Source organism: Alosa pseudoharengus, unplaced genomic scaffold, assembly GCF_046254945.1.
Source record: "Alosa pseudoharengus isolate Yale_2024_CS ecotype anadromous, Long Island Sound unplaced genomic scaffold, YU_APseudo_1.1 YU_APseudo_1.1_scf_5, whole genome shotgun sequence".
Classification (NCBI taxonomy): Eukaryota; Metazoa; Chordata; class Actinopteri; order Clupeiformes; family Clupeidae; genus Alosa; species Alosa pseudoharengus.
The window spans coordinates 31,873,519-31,897,728 of record NW_027468837.1 but is presented as its reverse complement, the minus strand read 5'-3'; the positions used below and the strand labels follow the sequence as shown (position 1 = coordinate 31,897,728).

Below are 24,210 nucleotides of genomic sequence, written 5' to 3'. Positions count from 1 at the left end.
ACAAAGGCTTTTGCTGAAATTAGCCTAAATGTCACCAACATATGGGACGGGCAATCAATAATCAGAAAAAGAATCAACAATGGCAAATATTAGCCTATGCAATCTTGACCAGTGGCAGTTAGCCTACTTGATCATCAATGCAGACAACTTATGTGCCCTGGAAATAGCCTTTGGCAACAAACTCAGAGAATATACTAACACAACCTAATGCATGCACTCAAATAGAGGTAGGCTATCAAAACCCATGTCCACCATATTGGAAGGAGCCAGCAGACAGAACAGAGAGAGAGAGAGAGAGAGAGAGAGTCTGGGCTTTTACAGCGGAGTCATTTGACTGATTGAGCAAAATATCTGACCAACCCCTCGCCCAGAACACCAGATCAATAGCCTACATTTGAGGAGTGTAGTCATCTTTCGCTGTTAAGGTGGTCCATCTCAGAGCCATGTCTTAAAAAAAATTCATCACATTATTACAACAGAACATTTCTTGATCTTCAATAATGATTCATAATAGCAATTGAGGCTAATGCAAGCTAATGCATGTCTGACATCTATAAAATTAAATTGGCAATTTCCAATCACCATCCTCGCCAACTTTTCTTGTGAATTAATTAGGCCTGGCCTAGACAGCTCTTTCATAAAACAGTTATCTTTGTTCCAAGCAGCACCCCAAGTCTTTTTTTTTTTTAAATATATCTAGATGAGAAGCCATGCAATATGTATTTAAAACAGCTCAGATTGGGAAATATTTCTAGAACTAGTTCTTAAGTGTCTTTCACCATCCATTTTCAGTGGAAAAGGGACAGTGAATAATGGACCCGTGCACATAATCTCACCTTTAGATGTTTTGTTTTTATTAGGGATTATTGACAGTGTGAGGTATGGAGATGATGCAAGCTGGGAATACCTTAAATCTCAGATGCCAGGCCTCCTCACACAGTCTCCGCCTCAATCACTCTCCCATCCCTGGCCATGTGAGGAGAGAACATTAGAGCATCTCTGGGATTTGCCCTAGGAGGGTTTACTGATACAGACTCATTGATTTTTACAGTATTTCAACTCTTAAAAGCAATGTTTTTGAACTGAAACACTTCCTAAATGCTCCTTATTTGTCAAGAAGACACCACTGAAGGAATTTAGTATTTTTATTAAGTATGTTTTCCCTGATTATTGAAGAACTGCTAGAATGCCAAGAATAGATCAAACACTGCATTGCTTGGTATGCCATTCAGCCATGGCCACCAAGTGTGTGAAAATCCCGTACAGAGAGAATTGACCTCATTTGCTTTAGGTGAGTGGGACATTATTATAACATTACTGAAATGTGTTCATCACTGACCTGTTTATCACTGACTAAAAATCTTGAGAGATTGCACGCTTCTTCATTCATTAAAATGTGGATGTCTACATCAGACATTGAAATGGCATACAGTTGTGACCAAAAATGCATAAAGTGAGAATCCACAGCATGAAATCAGATAAACATCATGTCATGAGTTATATACTGCCAGTGAATTTGTTTGAGCTTTTACTTAATATATATTTAATATTGTTTAAATCTGTTGGGAAGGGCAAATTCTGAGGCAACCTGAAAGTTGGTCAAAAAATGAAATAAAACAAACAGAATTGTTGGTGACAATGCAGCATTGGCTGACTTCATCCAGTGGGTGTCACTATGTGCTCATAGTACTATCCCATGTTTTGTCTAGTAAGGGATCAGCTACCTTTACCACAGTTATTACCAGTCACCACCATGCAATGAAATGGCTGGTTTGGTTATTATTAGCCTATTATTATAGAATTACAAAATGCTTTGGACTGGTGAGTTTGGATTTTCTGCTCCTAGTGGCATGGTGCATTGTAACAAATTGAGGAAACATGTTATAATATCTAAGTTGCCTATACCGTCAGTTATCGCAGTGTTTTTAGGTTTTAGGTAGCAGCAGTTTGAGGGTTAAATCCACGACCAGAACCACAAAATAATTATGTGGCAACTGGACAGTGGCAGTAACAATAATAGGCTATGTGGCTTGTGTTCTAAACATAGGCCTATCACATGTTGTCATTTATATATGATTGCAGCATGAATCAAATAATAAGCGTCAGTCTGTCTGTGCCCTGCTGACACCCTTCAACAGGCTTGACCTGAGGTTTCAGGCTGGTAGACTAGACCCCATAAAGGAGAATATAGCCTGTAGTCAAAATGTATAGAACATGCGCACTGCTTAGTGACTGTACCTCGATATACTGTGGCACCACAACTATACTTGGGTCAAATCCTATTCTCCCTATACTGTGTGGCTACAACACGGAATATATGACAGCAATCCCTTCTTGTGGAGTACAGGGGATCTGATTTCAGCTTTGGCGTCAGGCGGGCGCAGTGCAGTCCAGTCATGACCCGGCCCAGATTGTCACGAAGCGTAGCCCTACGTAAAATTATGGTTGATGAAGTGGCCGGGATACCGTAGGCTACACAATCGTATTTATCCGGTTGCCCTGTGCACAAAAGAAACAAAGGACATTTTTTCAACATGCAGACGTTGTCTTCAACAGCAATTCCCACGTAGGCTAGTCTAATATATAGGCGCAGTTCTCTTGGAAGCTACCAGTAAAGTGTTTAGTAAAACATCGTCAAAGAACACCATGTCAACCTTAGCCTATTATATGACAGGAAAGTTAAAGGGAGGGTTGCCAGGATTCTGTAGTGACCTCCCACTGAAATACTATCCAGAGACGTATCACAACTATTCTCGCTCTGACTGATGTGTATTTTGCAAATATGATGATGTCACCAACTCGACACTTTCTTCAACCGATAGTCATGGCGGAGCAACAATTCCTAAACTTTCACTGGTGAGTACCTGTCTTAGTTGCACGCTTTCCGGGATAAATTCAGTTTGCACTTACGCTTAAATATAGCCGACTAAATAACGAAATGTATTACTCCGTTTTGGGTAAAATCTTTTGTTAAGGTTTGATTTAGTCACTTTGTGTAAACTTATTGTTAGCTTAGCTATCACGGATTCAGTTTGATTCAGTACCAGGCTATGTGTGGTTTGGGCTATGTGTGCATTTGGAAGTTGCTTTGGTTAAAAACTAACTGCGACTATTTTATTAGAGACAGCTATGTGAACAACATTGCACGTAGCTCATTCCTTAAAAACCATGCAGAAAAACAAAACGTGTAAATTCAGAGCGACTTGGCGTTTCCATTACGTAGCATAGTTAATGTTAGCGTTAACTATATAAGCTACATTGTAACCTTTGAGAGTTCTCTTGTTATTTTTTGTCTCCAACAAATCCAACACCATAACCCGTTGACAATTGACTAGAAGCATGCTCTTAAATAAACGCACTAACCAGAAATAAATCCATGTTTAGCCAATCAAATTTCTAAGACAAATAATTATTTTTCGGATGTTCTTTCTTTCTATTATCCATAATTTCCTTGTTAGGGTATATAAATAATGCCTTTTTTTATAGAACCACCTTGGTAAGTAGCCTTGGTGCCACCAGATGACTGTTTTAAAGAATTTATCTACTTAGGTTGTCAAAATGCTGCTGCCTTATAGCCATATAAGTGACCAGTGGTGTTCACTTTTCAAATCCCTCCCCTATACTTATATGTTTGTGTATTTCTCTCTCTCTCTCTCTCTCTCTCTCTCTCTCTCTCTCTCTCTCTCTCTCTCTCTCTCTCTGTCTGTGTGTGTGTTACTTGTGCTGAGATGAACCCACTGTACATCTGATTTTTTTGCTTGTTTATGCCCCCCCCCCCCCTTGTAGTTATGCAAACCTGGCTCCCTTGCACTGTAGTACTCAGTATAGAGTGGTTAGTAACTCTAAATGAGGCTTACTGTATGCTTTGTGCCATAGAAATGCTGTTCTATTTTTTCTTATTGCTTGCAGTGTGTTAGTATGTATTCTTGGATCATGATATGGTGGATTACCAAGAATTACATCAACAGAGTTACATCAGTTGTAATTCTGTTGGAATCTCCAAACCTCAAAGGCATTTACTGTTTATGAAAGATAACATACATTTATCACATCCTTGGCACTGAGTTACGTTTATTAAAAATCATTCCATTTCCAGTTATCACCCAACAAATGAAATAAAAGAGACGATGCATCCAAACAGACTGTGCAGCACAGAATGTGTAAATAGGCCTATGCTTTTCTGTTTTTTTTTTGTCGTGGATTATTTGTTGGTGACCCATAGACACATTCTATTCTTCATGGAGTAAAAATGGATCTGGCAATTATGGCCATCCACCGCAACCTATTGTGGAAGTCTTAGCCATCTTTGGACCCAGTGCTGTGCTTGACACACAGCGGTTTCATTATTCTCGTCCATTTCCTCTTGAAGTATAAGCAACTGTTGTGACCAAACAGGGATTCAATATTGTGGCTCAACTCGATATCGCAATACATTACATGTCATACCGTTCTTTCCATAAACAGTTTTGCAAATGACTTAGAAATGACTTCAGCACAGGTTTACAAAATTTTTACTCATGCTAGACCAATAGTACATTTATTGTTTTTATCATCAGATGATTGAAGGAACTCAATCTACAGTAATATTTAAGTACTATGCACTTTGCGCAACATATAGATGCCTGGAGGGATTTAACAAAAACACCAGACTGAGCCTGAATAGTCAAAAATCAGATTGTTGTTTCAGTGACTTCTCTGGATATAAGATAGAATAACCTAACTTTTTAAATACGAAATAATAGTTTCACAAGCCTTAGTGAAATGCTCTGAATTGTTTTCCGTTTTCCCTTCAGGCCCTTGCTGTTCACACTGGCTGGTAGGAAGTTGTGCAAACATTAGCTAGTGCTGTGTGTGTGCGTGTGTTTGTGTGTGTGTCTGTGTGTGTGTGTGTGTGTGTGTCATATTCAAGAAGACTGTCTTGCTGTAAAAGATGTTGGGCTTCTTTGTGGGTCCTCTAAGCAGGATGAGCTATGTGCTATATGCGTTGTGCTTGATGGTGTTTCAGGGCCCGCTACTGGGTTGGAAAAGAGCGTCCATGCTCCTATCCCCTACCACTGCACGTTACCCTGTCAGCTGACCTGTGTGTATGTATGTGTGATATTGTTTATGCAGTTTGTTATAGGAAGTTTAATTTTCTGAATACATGATTTATAATGAAAATCCTTCTCCAAATTCAAGACCTCTTTTAGCTGACCCTCCCTCTGCCTGTCTATAAACAGAGAGGCTTACGTCGGTCATTTTTTAAGGCCTGACTGCTGGCCAAAACATTTATTTTGTGACTCGAGCTGCAGACCAAGCTGAGAGAAAAGGACCACTGTCTTCTCACACTGAGAGTTGTTCATTCTCTTTCCTGATCTGACCTGTGATTGCGCAGCAGAGCGAGTGTGTCTGAGATGGACATCCTGTGAGCGCCAAGTCTCCAAAGAAAACTGAGCACATAGCAGCAAGTAACCAAAGAGTCACATCACTGGGAAGAATTTCAAAAGAATGTGTGCACTTGTCTTTCCACATGTTTTCAAGTATTTGCAGAGAGCTTAAAGTGTGCTAGATGAACAATCAAGGTACACTAGCTATCGGATACTTACTGTGACCTACTGTGTGTAGCCTGCATGAGCCCTTTAGTATGGCTTTGAAGTGATCTTTGTTTGCAGAAAAGTGAAATGAAACATAAAACCTTGATTCAGTCATAATGATTAGGCTACTTATGTTACTGATCCGCTGGACACAGAGAGTCCATCAGTCATTGTCATGGTTTGCCAAAACTCGAACAGTCTACCTTAGGTGTAGTGTAACTGTGAGAGCAAGCTTCCTTTTCTCTGACACAGGAGCTCTGCCTGACTCTAGTTGCAGTCAGATGTAAGTGGTTTCGTCAGGAACGGGGGGGAAAAAATCAACAGTGACATTGTTGCCCTTGATGCTGGTAACTGCACCTACCAGTTGAGCAAGTTCCCTCCTTAAAACAATGCTGACTTTCTCCTTCCAGTCCTGTTTTGTGGCTTTAGAAATTGTTCATCAGAGAGTGCTTAAAAAAACTATTAGACTATTGATACTATTCTAACAAACTGCAAACATTACTTGTGGTCAGACAAATAGATATTCTTCATTGCAACACAACTGGCATGACAGGCACCAGAAGTGTGTGTGTGTGTGTGCACCATAGCAGTGGTGGACAAGTTTGCTTGCAATATCTGTGTTGGTTGTCGGGTGCTTCTTATCAACTTCTCTCATCTGCAAGTCAGCTGTACTGCAATTGCTGAGTTAATCTGATCGTGGCAGCAATGTCTGTCCATTGGTCTTGACATCAAAACTAACAGCAGAAGGCATTTGGGCCTTGATAGAGAGATTTGAGGAAGTGCTGTCTGCTACAGGTAGACATCATTTCACAAATAGCTGAACTGCTTTTCTATAAGGCCGATGGACAACACTGCAGGAATGCTTATTGGAATCTTGTTGCATTCAGTTTGCCGTGCTGTATTCTAGCAGTAGCTTGGGTTTATTATGTTTCCTTTGGCCTAAAGATGCTGGACGCAGTGTTATTTTTTGTTGACCTCACCCGACCTAGGCACCTCCACCCCTTCCTTTTAATGGCTGTGTACAGGCAATTTTTCATCCCAGGCAGGGATGCCTATCTCTTTAGGAGAGTTTTGATTGGTCTGTATGAGTGTGTGTCAAAAGTTTAGCTGCTGACTACAGAGCCAAACAAGAGCCAGATAATGTTTTTGTTTTCTCAGAACATTTTCATATGTCAGTTTTGTCCATCCTTTATACGTGGTCTGACTTATGGATTCAGAAAATATGTATCAACAGCTGCATTTAGTGTTTTTGCATAACATATCAGGAGACCAGCTTTTCCAACAAACGCCATTCACATTCTGCAAGATGGCTGAAATGAGAGCGTGCAGCATTGCACTCATCAGCTATAATGAATGCAAAACATAATAAGATGGCAAGGGCAATTTATGGCTGAAAGCATTCTATACCTATGTTACAGTTTGACACATTCCCTGGATGGCATACTGCACATTATTTTTTAGAATACATTTAATGGTGTCTTATTATGGCAAAGTCCTCTGCCTTTGTTGTGATTTGTTTTTCAGGTGTGGTGGAAATGTTTTCTGGACCTCTCCGGTCGTCTGTCTGTTGGTGAATATTTAATTTGTCTGTAATGCTTCTCGGAGGCCTTGTTTTTTCCACTGCACCAGACTAGGTGAGGGCGTGCGGCCCGATGCCCTGTTCCTGCTCCTGTGTGTGCAGCCTTCACACACGTGGCCATTTAGCATCTGACCCCTGCTGAGAGGCGGGGGACTTTAAGGCCCAACAGGATGCAGATTATTCCTGTGGCCTGAGGAGATGCAGGCATTACTCCACAGGAGTGGAAGAGATGGGACATATTAGACCGTTTTGAATGTGTGGAGAAATAGGATTGACAAAAAGAGTCTGTTGAGACATGTTACATTTAGTTGGAGCTTCTTCATGGTGTTTGCAGTGTTTTTGTTCAAATCAGTTCTTAGTTGTCCCAACACAATCAAGTTGCCTCTTGCATAGTCGTGTTGGAATGCACAATGTCCTACCTGCCTACCTACCTGCCTACCTACTATTTCAAGAAGTGAAATACTTTTTGGGCTGATGTGTGGCTCTGTATTTCTTCCTTGCACATGCTGTACATTTTCCCTGGGAAATGGAGTGGTGTGCGTGTGCGCGTGCGCGTGTGCGTGAGGGTTCACTGAAGGTTCAGCTCCCTGTTAATAAGCCTGTGGGCCTTGTGAGCCGAGAGGGGGGACATGGCCTGGCTCCCAGCCAGAGACCTCACCAGCTCCTGCACACAAAGCATCATCTGTCTGGCCCACTGGAGCCCACCAGCAATAGAGCACTATTTGACAGGAGACAGAATGTAGCGCTGCACTGACAAACCTGGGCTGTAACAAAATCTCAGGTAGGGGGAACTGGCCGTGGACATGTGTTGGTAAAGCGTAAGCGATTCCAGCTGCCAGAAATGTAAAGGAGCTCGTGCATTCCTTGCGTAGACAGAGAAGGTCTGGGCTGGTCTGAGTGAGTGGCGGGCTGGGAGAGGAGCTTGTGGCTGGTGGTGATGAGAGGCTGATGGCTTGGCTCTGTTCTGTAAATGAGGAGCAGATGACTGCAGCTCTGTGCTGCTGATCCAGGATCAGGAACCTCTCCCCCAGAGCAAGCCTTCACCAGCACCTTGGCGTTTCTCTTAGGTGGACACACTGCAGTATAGCTTGTGTGTTTCATGCAAGTCATGCAACCCTTTTCCACGCTTCTGTGCTTCTAGACAACTAGTTTTGGAATCCTCTTCAAATGTGTTTTGGTGCTATATGCATACATGTATCAATGTTCTAATGAGTTTCAATCAATGTATCAATGAATGGTGGATGTGATCTATGGTCATGTGATAAACACACCTATCTTTACAGCACACCATGTAGTTGATGTATGTAGCTCTATATTGCCAAAGGACATCGGTTTACATGTCAAAAATATTTGCCAATGCTGCTAATTGGAATAGATTTAAACCAAAACTCCTTAGTAGTGCTTTACGGCTTTTCTTCAGTTAAGTGGTTAATACGGATTTAGGCTAATCTATTTTACTATCAAACATAAGCACTGTAGGATGCCATCTCTTCACTCAGCACGCATGCACATGAATGTTGACTGGCAAGGTGTGATGACTTGGGAAGTTCACCCGCAATGTCAGTTTTTACTTGCTTCTGCTGATAGATCTGGGGGGAGTGCTTAGAGAACTTTCTAGAGCATGTTTTTTATTTTTAGCTTTCTGAGCTAATAGCAACTTATAGCAACTTTTAATGCAGGCATTAGGCATAGGCATGGAATGGCAGTCCACCACTGTCATAGTGCTCCAGTTATGTATGTGATAGTGTCTCCCTGATGCACCTTTTAAAGTCAAAGACTCTGACCTCTTTACATCTATTCACATTGCTGACCACATGTTTTGGTTGCTCAGTTAGATGTAAATGACCCTGTAGTCCCTCAGACCAAGTGCCTAATAGCATAATGGGATGAAAACAATTTTTTCTCTATGCAACTTTGGCCCTTTGTCCTTGTTCTTTTGAACTGATGAGTGCATGGGTGGCCTTGAGCTCTAATTTGTGAGTTCCGAATATGGCCAATGTTGTAACGTTCCATTAAAGCATGATTTCTCAACCTCCACTCTAGATTACTGAAGTCAGCTGTCGGTGACAATGGAGCACATTCAAGGAGCCTGGAGGACTCTCAGCAATGGGTTTGGGTTGAAGGACTCTGTGTTTGAGGACGCGTGCATGTCCCCCACCATCATTAAAAGCTTCCCCTATCAGAGACGTGCGTCAGATGATGGGAAGATGGCCGACTCCTCTAAAACAAGCAGCACTATTCGAGTGTACCTGCCTAATCAACAGCGCACTGTGGTAAGCCACCTAATACGTCTAATGGACCCTGAGTATGGCAATAAAGATGATGAAGATGATGATGATGATGATGATGGATGTGGACGATGTACATGGATGTGGACAATGTGGAAGATGATTAGAATAGGGAATGAAAAATGACAGGCTTTGCCATATCTGTGTGATTAAATTTTTTAGAGTTTTTACAATTTAAGATTTCAAAACAAAAAGCACATAGTGTGTCATTCTGTACACTATGTTTGTCAACCATTCTTCCATTTGACCTTTCATCTCTAATCAGGCATCATATATGAAATAATAGTTATGGTAGATACACAAGCAATAACCCAAAGTGATCCCTGCTCTCCTAGGTGAATGTGCGGCCTGGAATGACTTTGCACAACTGCCTAATCAAAGCTCTCAAGGTCAGAGGGCTACAGCCAGAGTGCTGTGCTGTCTTCAGACTACATCCAGGACAAAGAAGGTAAGCATGAAGTTCAATAGAATACTGCTTTAAGGCTATTGGACCACTTGGTTTCATATGTATTCAAAAATCGGGAGTTTTCTGAGCCATGACCATGTGTCTCACATTGTGGTAATATTTGCATCAGATGTAGCATGCCAGCATAACCACAATATTTATTTTGTAATTGAGTGTCATTTGATGCGCTTCAAGGAGGCATCCATGAAGGCCAAACGGATTAAACAGTCTCACAGCTGAGCAAGATTCAGAGATCTCTATAGTCTTGTGCCTATTGAGACTATGCACTGCAGCCCAAAGGCCGTCGGCTCAGGTTTCCGACAGTGGTCACTCCAGGTCATCACTGATCCCCAGCGCATTGAGACTAATGAGCCGTTTGTTTTGAGCATAAAACAAAGATGTAGGATAGAGCAGGCTGGTGGATAGAGCTGGTGGATAGAGCTGCTGGTGGATAGAGCTGGTGGATGGAGCTGGTGGATAGAGCAGCAGGCTGGTGGATAGAGCTGGTGGATAGAGCAGCAGGCTGGTGGATAGAGCTGGTGGATAGAGCAGCAGGCTGGTGGATAGAGCAACAGGCTGGTGGATAGAGCTGGTGGATAGAGCAGCAGGCTGGTGGATAGAACTGGTGGATAGAGCAGCAGGCTGGTGGATAGAGCAGCAGGCTGGTAGATAGAGCTGGTGGATAGAGCAGCAGGCTGCTGGATAGAGGTGAGCTGTGAGTGTATGGAAGCGTGTGTGTTGCCTCCCATGCAGTGGCTCAGTATCAACGTTTCAGGAGGAATGTAGACAGGTTAGCCCAGTGTTGACTTCAAATGTGTTGTAGGCCACAATGGTTGTGATATTTTAACCTGTAACACATGTCCTTTTTTACCACTAGCTGCACCAGGTTTCATTGTTGCTCTATAGATGTGCTGTACTTTTCTTGGTTGTAAAATTTCGATGTCTCTATATGTACTTGACTGTTGATGTATTTTGTGTAGTAGAAAAACACGCATGGATTGGAACACAGATTCTACCTCACTCATCGGGGAGGAGCTCCTGGTAGAAGTGTTAGACCATGTACCTCTCACCACGCACAATTTTGTGAGTACCACTCTGTTTAGTGCCCTTTAGTTTAATTGAAACTCCTCATGGAAAACTATTTGTGTTTGGATGCAATCCTAACAGGCTGTCAGCAGGCATGTATCCTGCCACATTATATTTAGAGTGCATGGAATTTGGAAGCAAGGTCCTTTTGCAAATTATGGAATTTTTGGTGCCCAGTCATATTTTAAAATAGCCTCTCTCTTCTGTCCAGGTTCGGAAAACATTTCTGAAGTTGGCTTTCTGTGACATCTGTCAGAAGTTCCTGCTGAATGGCTTCCGATGCCAGACTTGTGGCTATAAGTTCCATGAGCACTGCAGTACCAAAGTCCCCACCATGTGTATTGACTGGAACAACATCCGTCAGCTCCTGTAAGTCCCCTGGAGACTGGCCACCTTCAACACATGCACACACAGAGACTGCTGCTCTACACAGACTCTATACAGAAAGGGCCGAGGAAATGTAGAACTGTAAGAAAGAATATGTATGAATACACAAAATGCATTGGTAGGAATTGGGTTTCAGGTATAGGAGTTATCCATAAAACTGGCCTGTATTGGAAGGTGGGATGAAGAAGCTTTTATACCACGTACCATTTTAAAAAAAAATATAAATAAACTTATTTAGCCCTCAGAAATATGCTGCAAAAAAGTTTTCAAATTTGAAATACTGAGTAGGAAAATATGTCTAAGCATCTTTTATAAACCAGAAATGGGTGATTACTTTCAGGTTGCAAGCCACTGTAACTCATCACTAATGTGTGGCAACATAGTCACTTCAAACACGCAAAAATGAATTTTGCATATTGACCTTCCAATGCTGTCATTTGGGCTTTTGTAGATGACTATCAATGGAAATGAAGTGAGATGTAGCACAATGGACCAGTCATTTGTTATGGCCAGCGCTGTCTTCCTGCAACGCTGTAGACCAAGTGTCTTCCTGTAACTTGATCATTCAGTATGAAATGGATGCATCAGGTCCTTGCTCAACAGTAGTAGCTGCTAGACCTAGTGTCCCACTCTCTTAGATGCATCCATTTGATCTTCAGTAGACTGCAACACCTCTGTTGGAGTCAATATAAGAGATCTCAAACAGGTTGAGATGTCTTCTTGCAGCCTTTTTCTATTGAAATAGATGCAGCATTTGTTGTGTGAACTTCATATGATCACTTCTAAGCACAGTATGTGTGTGTGTTTGTGTATTTCTGCTTTCTAATTCATGTTTGCTCCCGGCAGGTTGTTCCCAAGCCCAGGTGAAGGTGGGGGTCCGTCCCTCCCCCCTCTCACAAGCCGGCGCATGCGAGACTCCCTGTCCAGGTTTCCCGTCAGGTGAGTGTCTCCTCTTCACTCTGGTGTCCCATACCCATGCTCATGGCTCAGGGTCAAAACCAAAGATTCTAGAGCATTCTGTTCTAGAATCTTTGGTCAAAACTCCCATCCATTATATGATGGGTGGGCCGCATCGGAATCCACCGTTGACGAGCAGCTCTCAAGTGTTTATCTAGACGCTTTCAGTTTCCTCCCTCCCTTCCTCTCTCGTACACCGTTATCTGATCTTTTCTCTGCCACTCTATCTATGGTGTTGATACAAGAGCAGTACGTGTAAAGAGCCACTATTGCATGTATCAGAAAAACGCCTCTGTCTCTACTGATAGCTATGCCTGTTGCATAACAGCTGGCCATCCAAGGGGCTTTGCCTTTGAAGACCCCATCTCTCTCGTTCATTTTGAAGCTGTTCTGGCCAGGCTTTCGGTTCAATGCTTAACCTACAAATGAAAGGGAGACCCCCTGGAGAGTTGCCCCTGCACATTAGCCGCGTGCCTGATGAGCCCACGGGCCTGGGTTGCGCTGCTTCGCTCGGCCGTGAGAGGACGGTGGATCCACTGAGCCTTCCTCACTTCCTCAGGGGCTTTCCAGGCAGCAGGTCAGCACATGGCCACATCAGCAGCACAGCCAGTCACAAGGCTGCTCGATCAGCTGCTCACAACAGACAGATGCAATATTTCCCAGGCTTGTGTCCAGAAAACAAACTCTAGTTCCTTCAAGCAAAAGGGTAGATGAGATCCTAAAGTAGATTGAAGGCCTTCACCTCACACACAGAAACTAATTAACTCTTCACCTCTAAGTAAAATGGGTGAAGTTGAAACTTTTGCTTAATATGGATTCACATTGATGCTATTTTAATAGCTACCAACTAGTGCAATGCCCATACAAACCGTGCCCGTTCCTGTAGAAAACCTACAAAATGTGCCCACGGGCACTCCAAAAATGGAACAGAGAATCCTCTCCCTGTACAAAGGAACTTCGTCTTTTACAGATCAAAACGGACATAACACTAATTCCTGTTCTGGAATTTGGTTTATGTTTCATTTGACCACAGTGAAGCTTATGAAAACCACATAACTGATTTTGTTGAATCATTAATTATTGTGTTTAAAGTCTGCAACTGCTGAACCTGCCTAAAACACTTTGTCATTTCATCCAGCTAGACTGTTGTCACACTTTGCCACTCTTCAGCTAGGGTGGACAGAGTAGGAGAGCAGACTATGCTCAGAGGTGTATATTGTTGAGGTCAAGATCTGCTAAATGTTTTCTTGACTGAAGGCACACTACATCCAGAGACGGTTGCCATGTTGTTGAGGTCTTATACGTTTTTTTTTTTTTTTTAACTTAAACGATATCATTAAGCATTTCACATGCAAACACTGTTCTATTTTACACTGCACTCAGTTCTGTTCTTAGGACTATACCTGATTAGTGTGAAGTCAGTCAGATGAATTTCTGTTTCTGTTACATTTTGTATGTAAGATTTTCTAGGGGTGCCAATAATTGTGGTATGTGTTTTTGTTAAAACTATTTATTTCTTTGAGCCATTCCTTTTTCTTAGAATACATTTGCTTCCCTTCCAGGTTAGATTTTTCTTCGTTGTTTTCATTGTGAGAATACGATAAATCACCCAAAGGATTTTTTAAATGCCTGGTTTTAGTCAATTCACCAGAGGTGCCAATAAACCTGGAGGGCACTATGTGCTCATGTGGCATATTGTAGACACATCCATGAATGCATTAGAAGTTTTAGATGCTGCGCTACTGACCACGCTGTTGTGTGGTGAATGGTGTGACAAAATCAGTCAAACTGTCGGTGCTGCTGTGCCATTTTTTTTTAAAAACTTTCTGTTGTCTGCCATTTGTCATATTTATACAATATATACAAGTCCAACTCTATAGGTTTGTCCCCTTTTGATGATGTTTTGACCTTGTGGGCTGTTTCTGTTTCTGTTGCTCTGCCCATAGCTCCCATCACAGACACTCAACGCCTCATGCCTTTAACTACATCGCCCCATACCCGTCCTCAGAGCCTTCTCTCTCCCACCGTCAGAGGTCAACGTCCACACCCAACGTCCACATGGTCAGCACCACCCTGCCTGTGGACGGCACTGCCTTTGAGGTAATGCTACAGAAACTGGCTTTTTTGGCGTGCCTTGTGCCATCAGCGCGTGTGAAGTTAGGCCACACTTGAACGCAGATAGGGTTATTTTTATCCCATCTTTCCTTTTCCCCTTTGTATTTCTATTCAGCCTCTTTGTTATGTGGTGCTAAAGTTCCTCTGTCATGTATTAGATTGTTTTATGCATGTTTTCTGTGTTCTTCAACCTTGTTTTTGTCTTCTCTAGATATTAGAATGATTTGCTGAATATTAGTGTGCATGGCTATGGACTATAATAATGTATTTTTATGGCTATATTTTCTTGCCATGTGCTGTGGTGCTTTCAACATTCATTTCTATCCTTCACTCTATTCCTTCTCCTTTTGTCCTTTGTCCGTTTGTTCTCTCCTGTTTTCCTCTGCACTGCCCTGTTATGTGATGGGATGTAGCTAGATAGGCTGAAAGCCCCTGCTAGTTCCTGGAGCCGGCGCTTTTGCCAGAGGAGAAGAGTAGGGACTGTTTGTTTCTCCAATCCTTTAATTGATGTCACCCAAGACCGTCATGAAAAGGTTAGGAGTAACAGTGCCAAGCCTGCAAGTCACAACAGACCAGTGGTTTGTCTATATTTAACTCCGTTCTTTTGTAGATAGCATGTCAAAATAAACAAACCCCTATGCACATGTAAACTGAACTTAATGAGGGTCCGTGTTTTTACAGGGAGTTTAGTTTGTGTGACCTGTTCTGATTGCTAGATTAGCACTCACTCTTTGCCCATTTTGTGGTTGAACTCATGTAATTCATTTGAAATATCTGTTATTAAATAAAATGATGAAATTAAAGAACAGTTGAAGGGTAAGTCGTATTGAGAATGCGATTAAAAAAAAAATCTTTATGACCCGAATGCTTTTAAACATATTTTCAACATGTGATTGTATAATACATTTGTCATGATTGACCAATTAAATATAATATTCATTATGTTCTTCTCAGGATGCATTGAGAAGTCATGAGTCTGGTAAGATTTTTGTGGCTTTTTTCCTTTTACAACTCTTACCATGGTATGCTTGATTTTGTTGGTCAGTTCTCGGCTACTCACCCTTACCCTATGTCCATACATCTTGTCTGCAGGGAGTCCTCCAAACCTGAGTCCCACTGGCTGGACTCAGCCAAAAGCGCCAGCTCCCATGCACAGAGAGAGAGCTGCCACGTCTAACACTCAGGAAAAGAACCGAATCGTAAGTGCACCTGTCTTTAACTCCTAATTCTTTTTACATTATTTTGTTTAAATAGATGGTATTCTAGAAATTAGAAGCTCAAATCAGAATGTAAGAGTATTGTGCACAATTCGCTGATTAAAATTGAAAATGAAAAAATTGACAATTAGTAAAATATGCTCTACCCTCATATAAACTGGGTTGTTAAACTACCTGGAATCCAATGGCATAGCCCCCCATTGCACAGTAGGGTCTGATTTTCTCGTAATGTACTGGGCTGCTGTGCAGACTCTTGATCCAGCCATTGTTACTGTTTTATTATTTACCTTAGCAATTGCCTGGCAACAACCTTAACTACTCTAGCAATACTGCATCGCCACCTTGATTACCCTGTCAGCGCAGCAATAACCATAACACCCAGGTCACACAAAACTGATCTGTGTACAGCGTCCAAGAGACAAGAGAGACTCCAGCTACTACTGGGAGATCGAGGCCAGCGAGGTGGTGCTCCACTCCCGGATAGGCTCTGGCTCATTTGGGACGGTCTACAAAGGGAAATGGCATGGTGAGTAGGACTCCCTAAACACTCGTGCATCCAACAATGCTTAGAGTTGCATGTCCCCTTTTAACCACTCTCTGAATTGGTATTTCTCCAGGTGATGTCGCAGTAAAAATCTTAAAGGTCACTGACCCCACACCAGAGCAATTCCAGGCCTTCCGCAACGAGGTGGCTGTTCTCAGGTCAGTAAGGATTTTCAGTTAGATTGAAGAGACACGTGATGATTGCTCTTGTAAGCTGATATACTAACCCACCCACTGTGGCCTTTTGGCTGAATCTCCTTAATGGCTCAACACCGATTAATTAGATATGTGAACATTGTTTTATGTGCTCATTGTGATCATTGTCATCAATTTGTGTGTTGATCGCAGGAAGACTCGGCATGTCAACATCCTGTTGTTCATGGGATACATGACCAAGGACAATCTGGCCATTGTGACCCAGTGGTGTGATGGCAGCAGCCTGTACAAGCACCTGCACGTCCAAGAGACCAACGTCCAGATGTTTCAGCTGATTGACATTGCGAGGCAGACCGCTCAGGGCATGGAGTAAGTATGCCCAGAAAGGCCACAGGACCACTCTTGGCCCAGGCCTCGGACACACTAGGTGCACAGTGCGTGCCTGCCGGCTGCGCTACCTGTAGATTGGCATTTCACGCCCATGCTAACAGGCTGAACCTGCAGGTGTGAGCAGGAGCGCTGGTTGTGTGAGAAGCACACGTCAGGTGTGGCCCGAGCTGTTCATGAAAATCATCAGAAATCAAAAAGCGCACAAGAGTGCACCAAACGGATTACAGGCACTGAAATGTGGATTACACAAAAAGGTCCTTTTCATTAAAGAATTCACATTAAAATATATATACCGGTACTCTAAATCAGTACTTTTTAAAAATGTCAAATCATTGAGACAAATGTGACTATGGCGACCCAATAAAATCTTCTGTGACCCACCGTGGGTCGGAATCCAGTCTTTGTGAATCAAAGCTCTAAATCCTAACAGTTGCTGTGCATCAGAGAGAATGAGAATTGATGATTGAATGAAATTGATGGTGGACTGTCCTTCATGTTATCTTTCTATGCTCTCTTTCTCTGCCTCTCTCTCTCTCTGTCTCTCTCTCTCTCTCTCTCTCTTTCTATGCTCTCTCTCTCTGTCTCTCTCTGCCTTTCTATCTATGCTCTCTCTCTCTCTGTCTCTCTCTCTCTCTCTCTATCTCTCCTTCTATGCTCTCTCTCTGTCTCTCTCTGTCTCTGTCTTTCTATGCTCTCTCTCTCTGCCTTTCCCTCTCCATGTGCGTGTGTCCAGTGCCATGTTTTTACCCCTATTGTTTTTTGTGAGGGTGAAAAATCCCATAACAAAACATATTTTTGGCTGTTGTGTTTGATGTATTTATAGAGTTCAATTAAAAAATAAGGGTATTTTCACATAAACATACCAGTGACATGATGTGTCATTGGGAATGGATCTGCAAATGTGAATGTTTAAAAGGTTTTGCACACCTGCCAGTCCTAACCACATTGGTTTTGTTTCCTTTCAGTTATTTGCATGCAAAGAATATCATCCATCGGGACATGAAGTCAAACAGTATCCTTTTTTGAAAATGTTGTCCCCACCCCTCAATATTTTGTTATATTATGATGTATAGTTAGTAGCTCACTACTGAGGGTAGAGATGGCCAATGAAGCGGTGTGGGTGACCGGGGTCACCTCAGGTGAGAAGCACACCCAAGAGCAGCCCAGTAACTTCTCCTTGACATGGCTGCAGACATCTTCCTTCATGAGGGCCTGACTGTGAAGATCGGGGACTTTGGCCTGGCCACAGTAAAGGCCAGGTGGAGCGGCTCTCATCAGGTGGAGCAGCCCTCGGGATCCATACTGTGGATGGTGAGCGCTTCGGAACAAACATGTGAATCAATACATCAATATTATTCATCCTTCAATAGGATTGTTTGGAGAACAGTAACCCCAAGTCATTGATGATGTAGATGACTTCTGGCTTGAATGACTTGTGTACATGTGTAAAGATGTGTGGGACTAGTTCTCCCTGGTCTCTCTCCTGTAGGCTCCTGAGGTGCTGCGGATGCAGGACAACAACCCTTACAGTTTCCAGTCAGACGTGTACTCCTATGGAATTGTCCTCTATGAGCTGATGACCGGGGAACTGCCCTATTCCATGATTGCAAACCGAGACCAGGTTAGTGTGGGAGATGTTGCCATTCAAATCCATGCATCAGTCATACTCACAATCCTACACACAGAGCCATGCTTGTGTCACTTGGATGTTTGTGTATCTGGAAGCTGCTTTTAAATTGCCAAGTAAGTTGCACAAGTGCAGCAAACAGCTAAATGCATGATCTCACTGCTGACCAGAGGAAAAACTCGCTATCAATAGAAGGGCTGACTTGCACCTGATGCAACAAAAAAGAAAATAGCGGTCTGTGAAAACCAGACATCCCTGCAAGTTTAAGGGAAGATGTTGGAGCACAGCATGAACGTGCCTTGTGAATACCATGTGACTTGGCTCTAGAAAAATACTTACCACAGAGCGGTGTTCTCTGCAGTCCCTCTGACAGGTTGTGTTCATGGTAGTGGTGCTGGTTAGCAGTCTGGGTGGTGGCTGGGGTGGAGCACTGGTTGCGTGCAGGCTTTTGGATGGCCCGACGCCCCTATCATGGCAGAGGGTGGGTCACTGGCACTAAATTTAGGCCTCCCTGGGCTGGTCTGTGGCCCCTTTTCTTTTTTTTCTTCGTTTTCAAAACCACAGGATGAAGGCTTGTTGGGGCCTCTGTTTTTGACGTGTTCTCCCTGGAAAACCGCTAGCTCTTGGCCTGCATATTCTCAGTCCCTTTCATTGTTCCTGCCGTTACTGCTGTTATTGTTGAACTGGAGAGGCGAGTGCTGCCAAACCTCAGGTCCAGTCCCCTCTGCTCTGCTGTGCTGTGTGGGCTGCACCCTCTGCCAGTGAAAGAGGAAAGTGTTTGTTGGATCTGTCCGTGCCAAAGGAGAGGAGACTTGTGGCTTTGAAATACCCTTCTGAGAGCAGAGCAAATCCATGTGGAAAAGTGCTCTGTTCAATTATTTCACATCTGGCAAACAATGTACGCAGCAAACCTAGGCCTCGTTTAGTATCGTGTTGCATACGCTTGTGGTATGATGTGAGATGGCACACCGGTCAAGTGTTGCTGAATGTTATGTCATATTTGACAAACGGTAGCATATGGGATCTATGTTAGTCAACCTTACAGTTTTTTTTCAATAGCTGACAAGCGCATACCCATACTTCAGCTACTTTTTCTAAACTCTTAACACAGACTCACATCTACAAAACACAATTGGCCAAATGGATCATTTTCTTCACAAAAACACATTTTGTTAAATATATACTAACTCTTCATTTTTTCCATTTACTGTTTACTACAGGAGGTACAGTAGAAATACTGTTTACAGTATGATGGAACAGAAAAAGTTTTACAGTATTGCTTAGAGTGAACAAAATATCCATTAAACACACAAGAGCATTCTAAAAAAACAACAACAGCAAAAAGCCCAGATAAAAAGGGGGGGGAACTAAAAAAAACACAAAATTACTGTTTCTAATCTCTGCGATCTTCAGGGTTAGGCCACATGTTTTCATCAACATCGCATCTTATATTATCCAAGGCGATGCACCTGGGATAAAACCATTTGGTAGCAGAAGCAGAGGTTTTTATGGTGTATCTAAGGTTTAGAATATTGTGTTTGCTATTGTGGGATGTTGTGTGTTAACATTCGTAAATACTACAAAAACAATCCATAGTTTTGTTGGGAGGTATAGCTTGTCTGTTAAGAAAATGTAAGCATTGTGGAAATGTGTTCACTGACTGCATATTGTGTGAAAACGACATGAAATGTGTGAATGGTATAGCCACAAAAGACTGATGCTGTGCTAATTGTGTTGTAACTGGTTAGACAAACGCTTGTTAGCGACTGAATTTTTTTTAAAATAATTTTGTTATCACAGAAAGTGTTCCAAATGGCATTGCTATGTACATATGATCGTGCTGACCATACCTCAAAGAGATCACGTGTCCACTGTTGTCTCAGATTATCTACATGGTTGGACGGGGGTACCTATCTCCAGACCTCAGTAAGCTGTACAAGAGTTGCCCCAAAGCCATGAAGAGGCTCGTCGCTGACTGCATCAAGAAGTCTAGAGATGACAGGCCTCTGTTCCCACAGGTATTACTACACATACTGTCTGACTGTGAGGTCTAATTTAATTATCACTAAAATCCATCAAGATATACCATTCGCTTCAATTACTTGAAGGCCTACCTTAATGTAATTGATGTAATTAGAGCCAGTAGAATAAATTAAACGTTTTGAAAATGATTAGGAAAAATAAAGGTACCAACAGTATTTTTCATTGTGAAATGTGTGACACATTTGAAGAATAATAGTTTATAATTGTTTATTTTCTTCTGTGTGTGTTGATACACACTATTTAGAGGTCACAGATATGTAAACAAATAAGTAAAAAGGGCCAAAATAGAAAATATGTCTATAAAGTGCATCACAGTGTGTGAACTGTGTGGTTTCACCATGCCTTCAGTGTTGCATCATTGTATGTTTGTCCTCCTCATCTCACCATGTTAATATCAGTCCTCCCTCAACCTCGAGCTCACATCAGTCCTCTTCACCTCACCATGTTAATAACAGTCCTCCCTCAACCTCACACTCACATCAGTCCTCCTCATCTCACCATGTTAATATCAGTCCTCCCTCATGCTCACACTCAGATCAGTCCTTCACCCCCAGTTTCTTGGCCAGACACCAAATGCATTCATCCACGGGGTGCCGTAACTGATCTGAGTGTGAGCGTGAGGGAGGACTGATATTAACATGGTGAGATGAGGAGGACTGATGTGAGTGTGAGCATGAGGGAGGACTGAGTGTGAGTGTGAGGGAGGACTGTTATTAATATGGTGAGGTGAAGAGGACTGATGTGAGTGTGAGGTTGAGGGAGGACTGTTATTAACATGGTGAGATGAAGAGGACTGATGTGAGTGTGAGGTTGAGGGAGGACTGTTATTAACATGGTGAGGTGTCTGTCTCCACAGATCCTGTCCTCTATTGAGCTGCTGCAGCACTCCCTTCCCAAAATCAACCGCAGCGCCTCCGAGCCCTCCATGCACCGAGCCACACACACCGAGGACATCAACGCCTGCACTTTGACCTCCACACGGCTCCCCGTCTTTTAGCACAGTGCCTCTCTTGCTTGAGTCGCCACGAAACGCCAAAGTGTCCCTGGAAATCAAGAGGGCCCATCTACAACACTAGCATGAGGATCGGCTCCAAGGCTTTAAGCACATTTAGCATTACTGTGGCTATAGCTAGCCAGGCTTGTCTGTTGCACACTTTAAATGGACTTCTTTCATCAACCTGTAGTTCAAATGGTGAGAGAGGTTTCATTGGGTTACAGAACGGTCTAAATATGAATTTGAAATGTAAAGAAAATGGCCGCCAAGACATACGTCTTCTAGTGCATCGTGTTCTGTGCCTACACGCCCCCTTCATACATTATCAGAATTGTTCTCTTCTTGAAAGGGGCAAGATACATCATGAAGGAATGGAAGAGGGTTAATATTTTAAATCTGCTGTTTCTTTGAAACGTAGATGATTATCGCAGGGCCTGTTCTTAAATCTGACCCGAATCAAAGAAATCTTTTGTCTCAGGTCACGTCCTGGAGAGGTAAAGAAATGTAGCAATTTGAATGTTCTCCATACAGCGTGGATGTAAGACAATGGTTCTTTTTGACGGTCTAGATGTACAGTTCTAATTGATGCATTTCTGTTGTTCACATGTAGGTGAGATGATAAGGCATTCGATTTTCTCCTCTCTGCACAGGGTATTTGTGTATGGTGTTTGCTTTATAGGAATGCTGCAAGGAGATTTTCTCTGACTTTCTAAGGCTCTATCAAAGAACCGTGGGTCAGAGCATGGGGCCTCTTAAGAAATTATTAGGGATCTTTTTTGTCTTATTGCTTATCACTGAGGATAAACTTGAAAGATTGTTTATCCATTTTAATAAAATTAAGTTAAATACTTTGAATGGTGACAATGTGTACATACCCCAAAATACATGTTCTTTATTTGACTACATACTTGTATACTTGAATACATACAGTTATGCAGGGCTTTTTTTGTAAATACACAGACAGTAAACATGACTATGAATGACCTTCCCATACATTGTTAGAAGGGCATACAACATTCCTGGTGGCACTTTTCTTATAAATAATAATACATACCCTTTGATTTGTACAGTTTCATATTAACATGAACCACATTTTCATATTTGCATGAAATATCTCCTTTAATAATATTAGGACGTGATACAAATTTAATTTTTTTTATGCCATTTCACAAATACTTGTGGGGAAGAGAACTTCAAGTCAAATGATGGGCTGTAATGTTGACCTACAGATGCATGAGAAAGAGCATTTCTACAAATGTCCTTCACTGCAAACACTTCAGCCATGTAATAACACACCATAATCACTGCTAATTCATTACAGTCCTTTCAGAGCCACTCAAGGCTCTATATGACCGCATGATAAAAAATTCTTATGACGCAAAACATCACATGCCCTAATATTCAAGCTTGAACACAAGTTGAGCTAAGTTTGCAAACACCATACTGTATACTTTTTATGTTCTGCATAAACTTTCTTGGGTTCAATTACCTAAGAAAGTCACAGAAAGGTGCTAGGCAAAGGGCGCACAACCATAAGGTCTGAGATCATCTACACAATCAAATTAAAAGAGTACATACAGGGATCAGCTCACCTATAGGAGAGCGCTGAGTGGTCAGACCCTAAACTCAAGAGGGAGCCTGACTTCAAGCAATGGAGTCCGTCTATAGCACAACCCTACACTGAATCGCATACACTAAACTCCAAAGGATAACTGAGGCGTAGACTCACACAAACTGGATTAATGAATTCACTTTGGCTTTTTTGTGCCAAAATATCTGCACTGTTCTATAAAGCCTTCTTTGAAACAATAAGAGGTATTCTTTTTATATCTTTGGGTTTAACCCAATAGTACTTGAAAGCAAGACAAGACAACTGAATTAAATACTTATTTATATATTGCATGATTTCATAGGGCAATTTCGACAAAAATGCTGATAAAATTTGAGCTGCCTTGTATTTCTGAAACTGCATTTCAAATGATGTGCCCTCCAAATCTTAAAATAAGCAATAGCCTATTTCACATAATTCAGCAGAAGTATATAAATGGACATATGACTCAAAGCACTCAAAGTTGAGTTAAGTGCTCTGAGATCTAAAAAATAGTAAGGCTTCAGTCACAAGATAGAAGACCACAACCACAAATGTGATATCAACTACAGGGAACATACGGAATCTCTGAGAATCTTAATGGTGGTTGGGAGTAACTGTTGGGAATCATCTGTAGCTTTCACTGCTCAAACTCTGGCCCTAAGAATGGACTTTTTTCATCTTTAGGTCATCCCCTCCCTGCTTACTTCATCTTGTATGTAACTGTTTAGCCACAAACATGCCATGACCTTAGCTTGTCTGAATCTGCGTTAGGTGCGCTGATCTGCCAGGTCTCACAGGGCGTCTCTTCTGCTACAAAAGTGCATTAGGAGCCGCGTGCCACTGCCAGGATCAGCCCCTCAACTCCCACCGCAGATGGGCCACTAAGACCTCGCTGTGAGAGAACATGGATGTCAATCTGGCAAAATTTACCTGATTGCATTAAGAAAATATAGCAGCTTTCACAAACATAACTGGTATTGGTGTGAGTACAGTAAATTTATAACGTTTTTTTTTTTTTTGTTTTTTTTTCCCCATATACAGAACTGCCATAGTCTTTCACTAAAAATGTACCACCCAATAAAAATGCCATTTTAAAAAGCCTCATTTTCAACATGAAAGGCTTACCAGTGAGCACATTTTTATTGCCCAGTTCAGTACACAGTTTGATATGAGCCTGTGGGTGATCCTGTGGGCCATGAGTGGGTGTGAGTGCCAGGGG

At 42.2% G+C, this 24,210-nt stretch overlaps 1 protein-coding gene across 5 annotated transcripts; it reads left to right on the top strand.

Moving 5' to 3' along the window:
* Window positions 1-2,737: 2,737 nt before the first annotated feature.
* raf1b (Raf-1 proto-oncogene, serine/threonine kinase b) lies at window positions 2,738-22,255 on the top strand. 5 transcript variants are annotated; one of them, XM_076268606.1, is made up of 18 exons: window positions 2,738-2,856; window positions 9,196-9,425; window positions 9,776-9,888; window positions 10,869-10,968; window positions 11,183-11,340; window positions 12,205-12,297; window positions 14,262-14,415; window positions 14,844-14,963; window positions 15,385-15,409; window positions 15,523-15,629; window positions 16,056-16,173; window positions 16,265-16,349; window positions 16,539-16,715; window positions 17,702-17,748; window positions 17,929-18,047; window positions 18,226-18,357; window positions 20,247-20,381; window positions 21,263-22,255. In XM_076268606.1, the coding sequence occupies exons 2-18, from the start codon at window positions 9,222-9,224 to the stop codon at window positions 21,401-21,403; spliced, it is 2,028 nt and encodes a 675-aa protein (XP_076124721.1). In that variant the 5' UTR covers window positions 2,738-2,856; window positions 9,196-9,221; the 3' UTR covers window positions 21,404-22,255. The 5 variants fall into 5 exon arrangements, with proteins under 5 accessions (XP_076124721.1, XP_076124719.1, XP_076124723.1 ...); XM_076268604.1 differs by having other exon boundaries at window positions 2,739-2,856; window positions 10,866-10,968; XM_076268605.1 differs by lacking the exon at window positions 2,738-2,856 and adding an exon at window positions 7,125-7,143 and having other exon boundaries at window positions 10,866-10,968.
* The last annotated feature ends 1,955 nt before the right edge of the window (window positions 22,256-24,210 follow it).

What these genes read in the sequence shown, in the direction of transcription:
- raf1b (XM_076268604.1), top strand. Translation starts at nt 9,222, where the DNA reads ATGGAGCACATTCAAGGAGCCTGGAGGACTCTCAGCAATGGGTTTGGG. An exon ending in CTCTCACCACGCACAATTTT is followed by an intron (nt 10,969 to 11,182) that starts GTGAGTACCACT and finishes TCTTCTGTCCAG; the next exon opens with GTTCGGAAAACATTTCTGAA. An exon ending in ATTGAGAAGTCATGAGTCTG is followed by an intron (nt 15,410 to 15,522) that starts GTAAGATTTTTG and finishes TCTTGTCTGCAG; the next exon opens with GGAGTCCTCCAAACCTGAGT.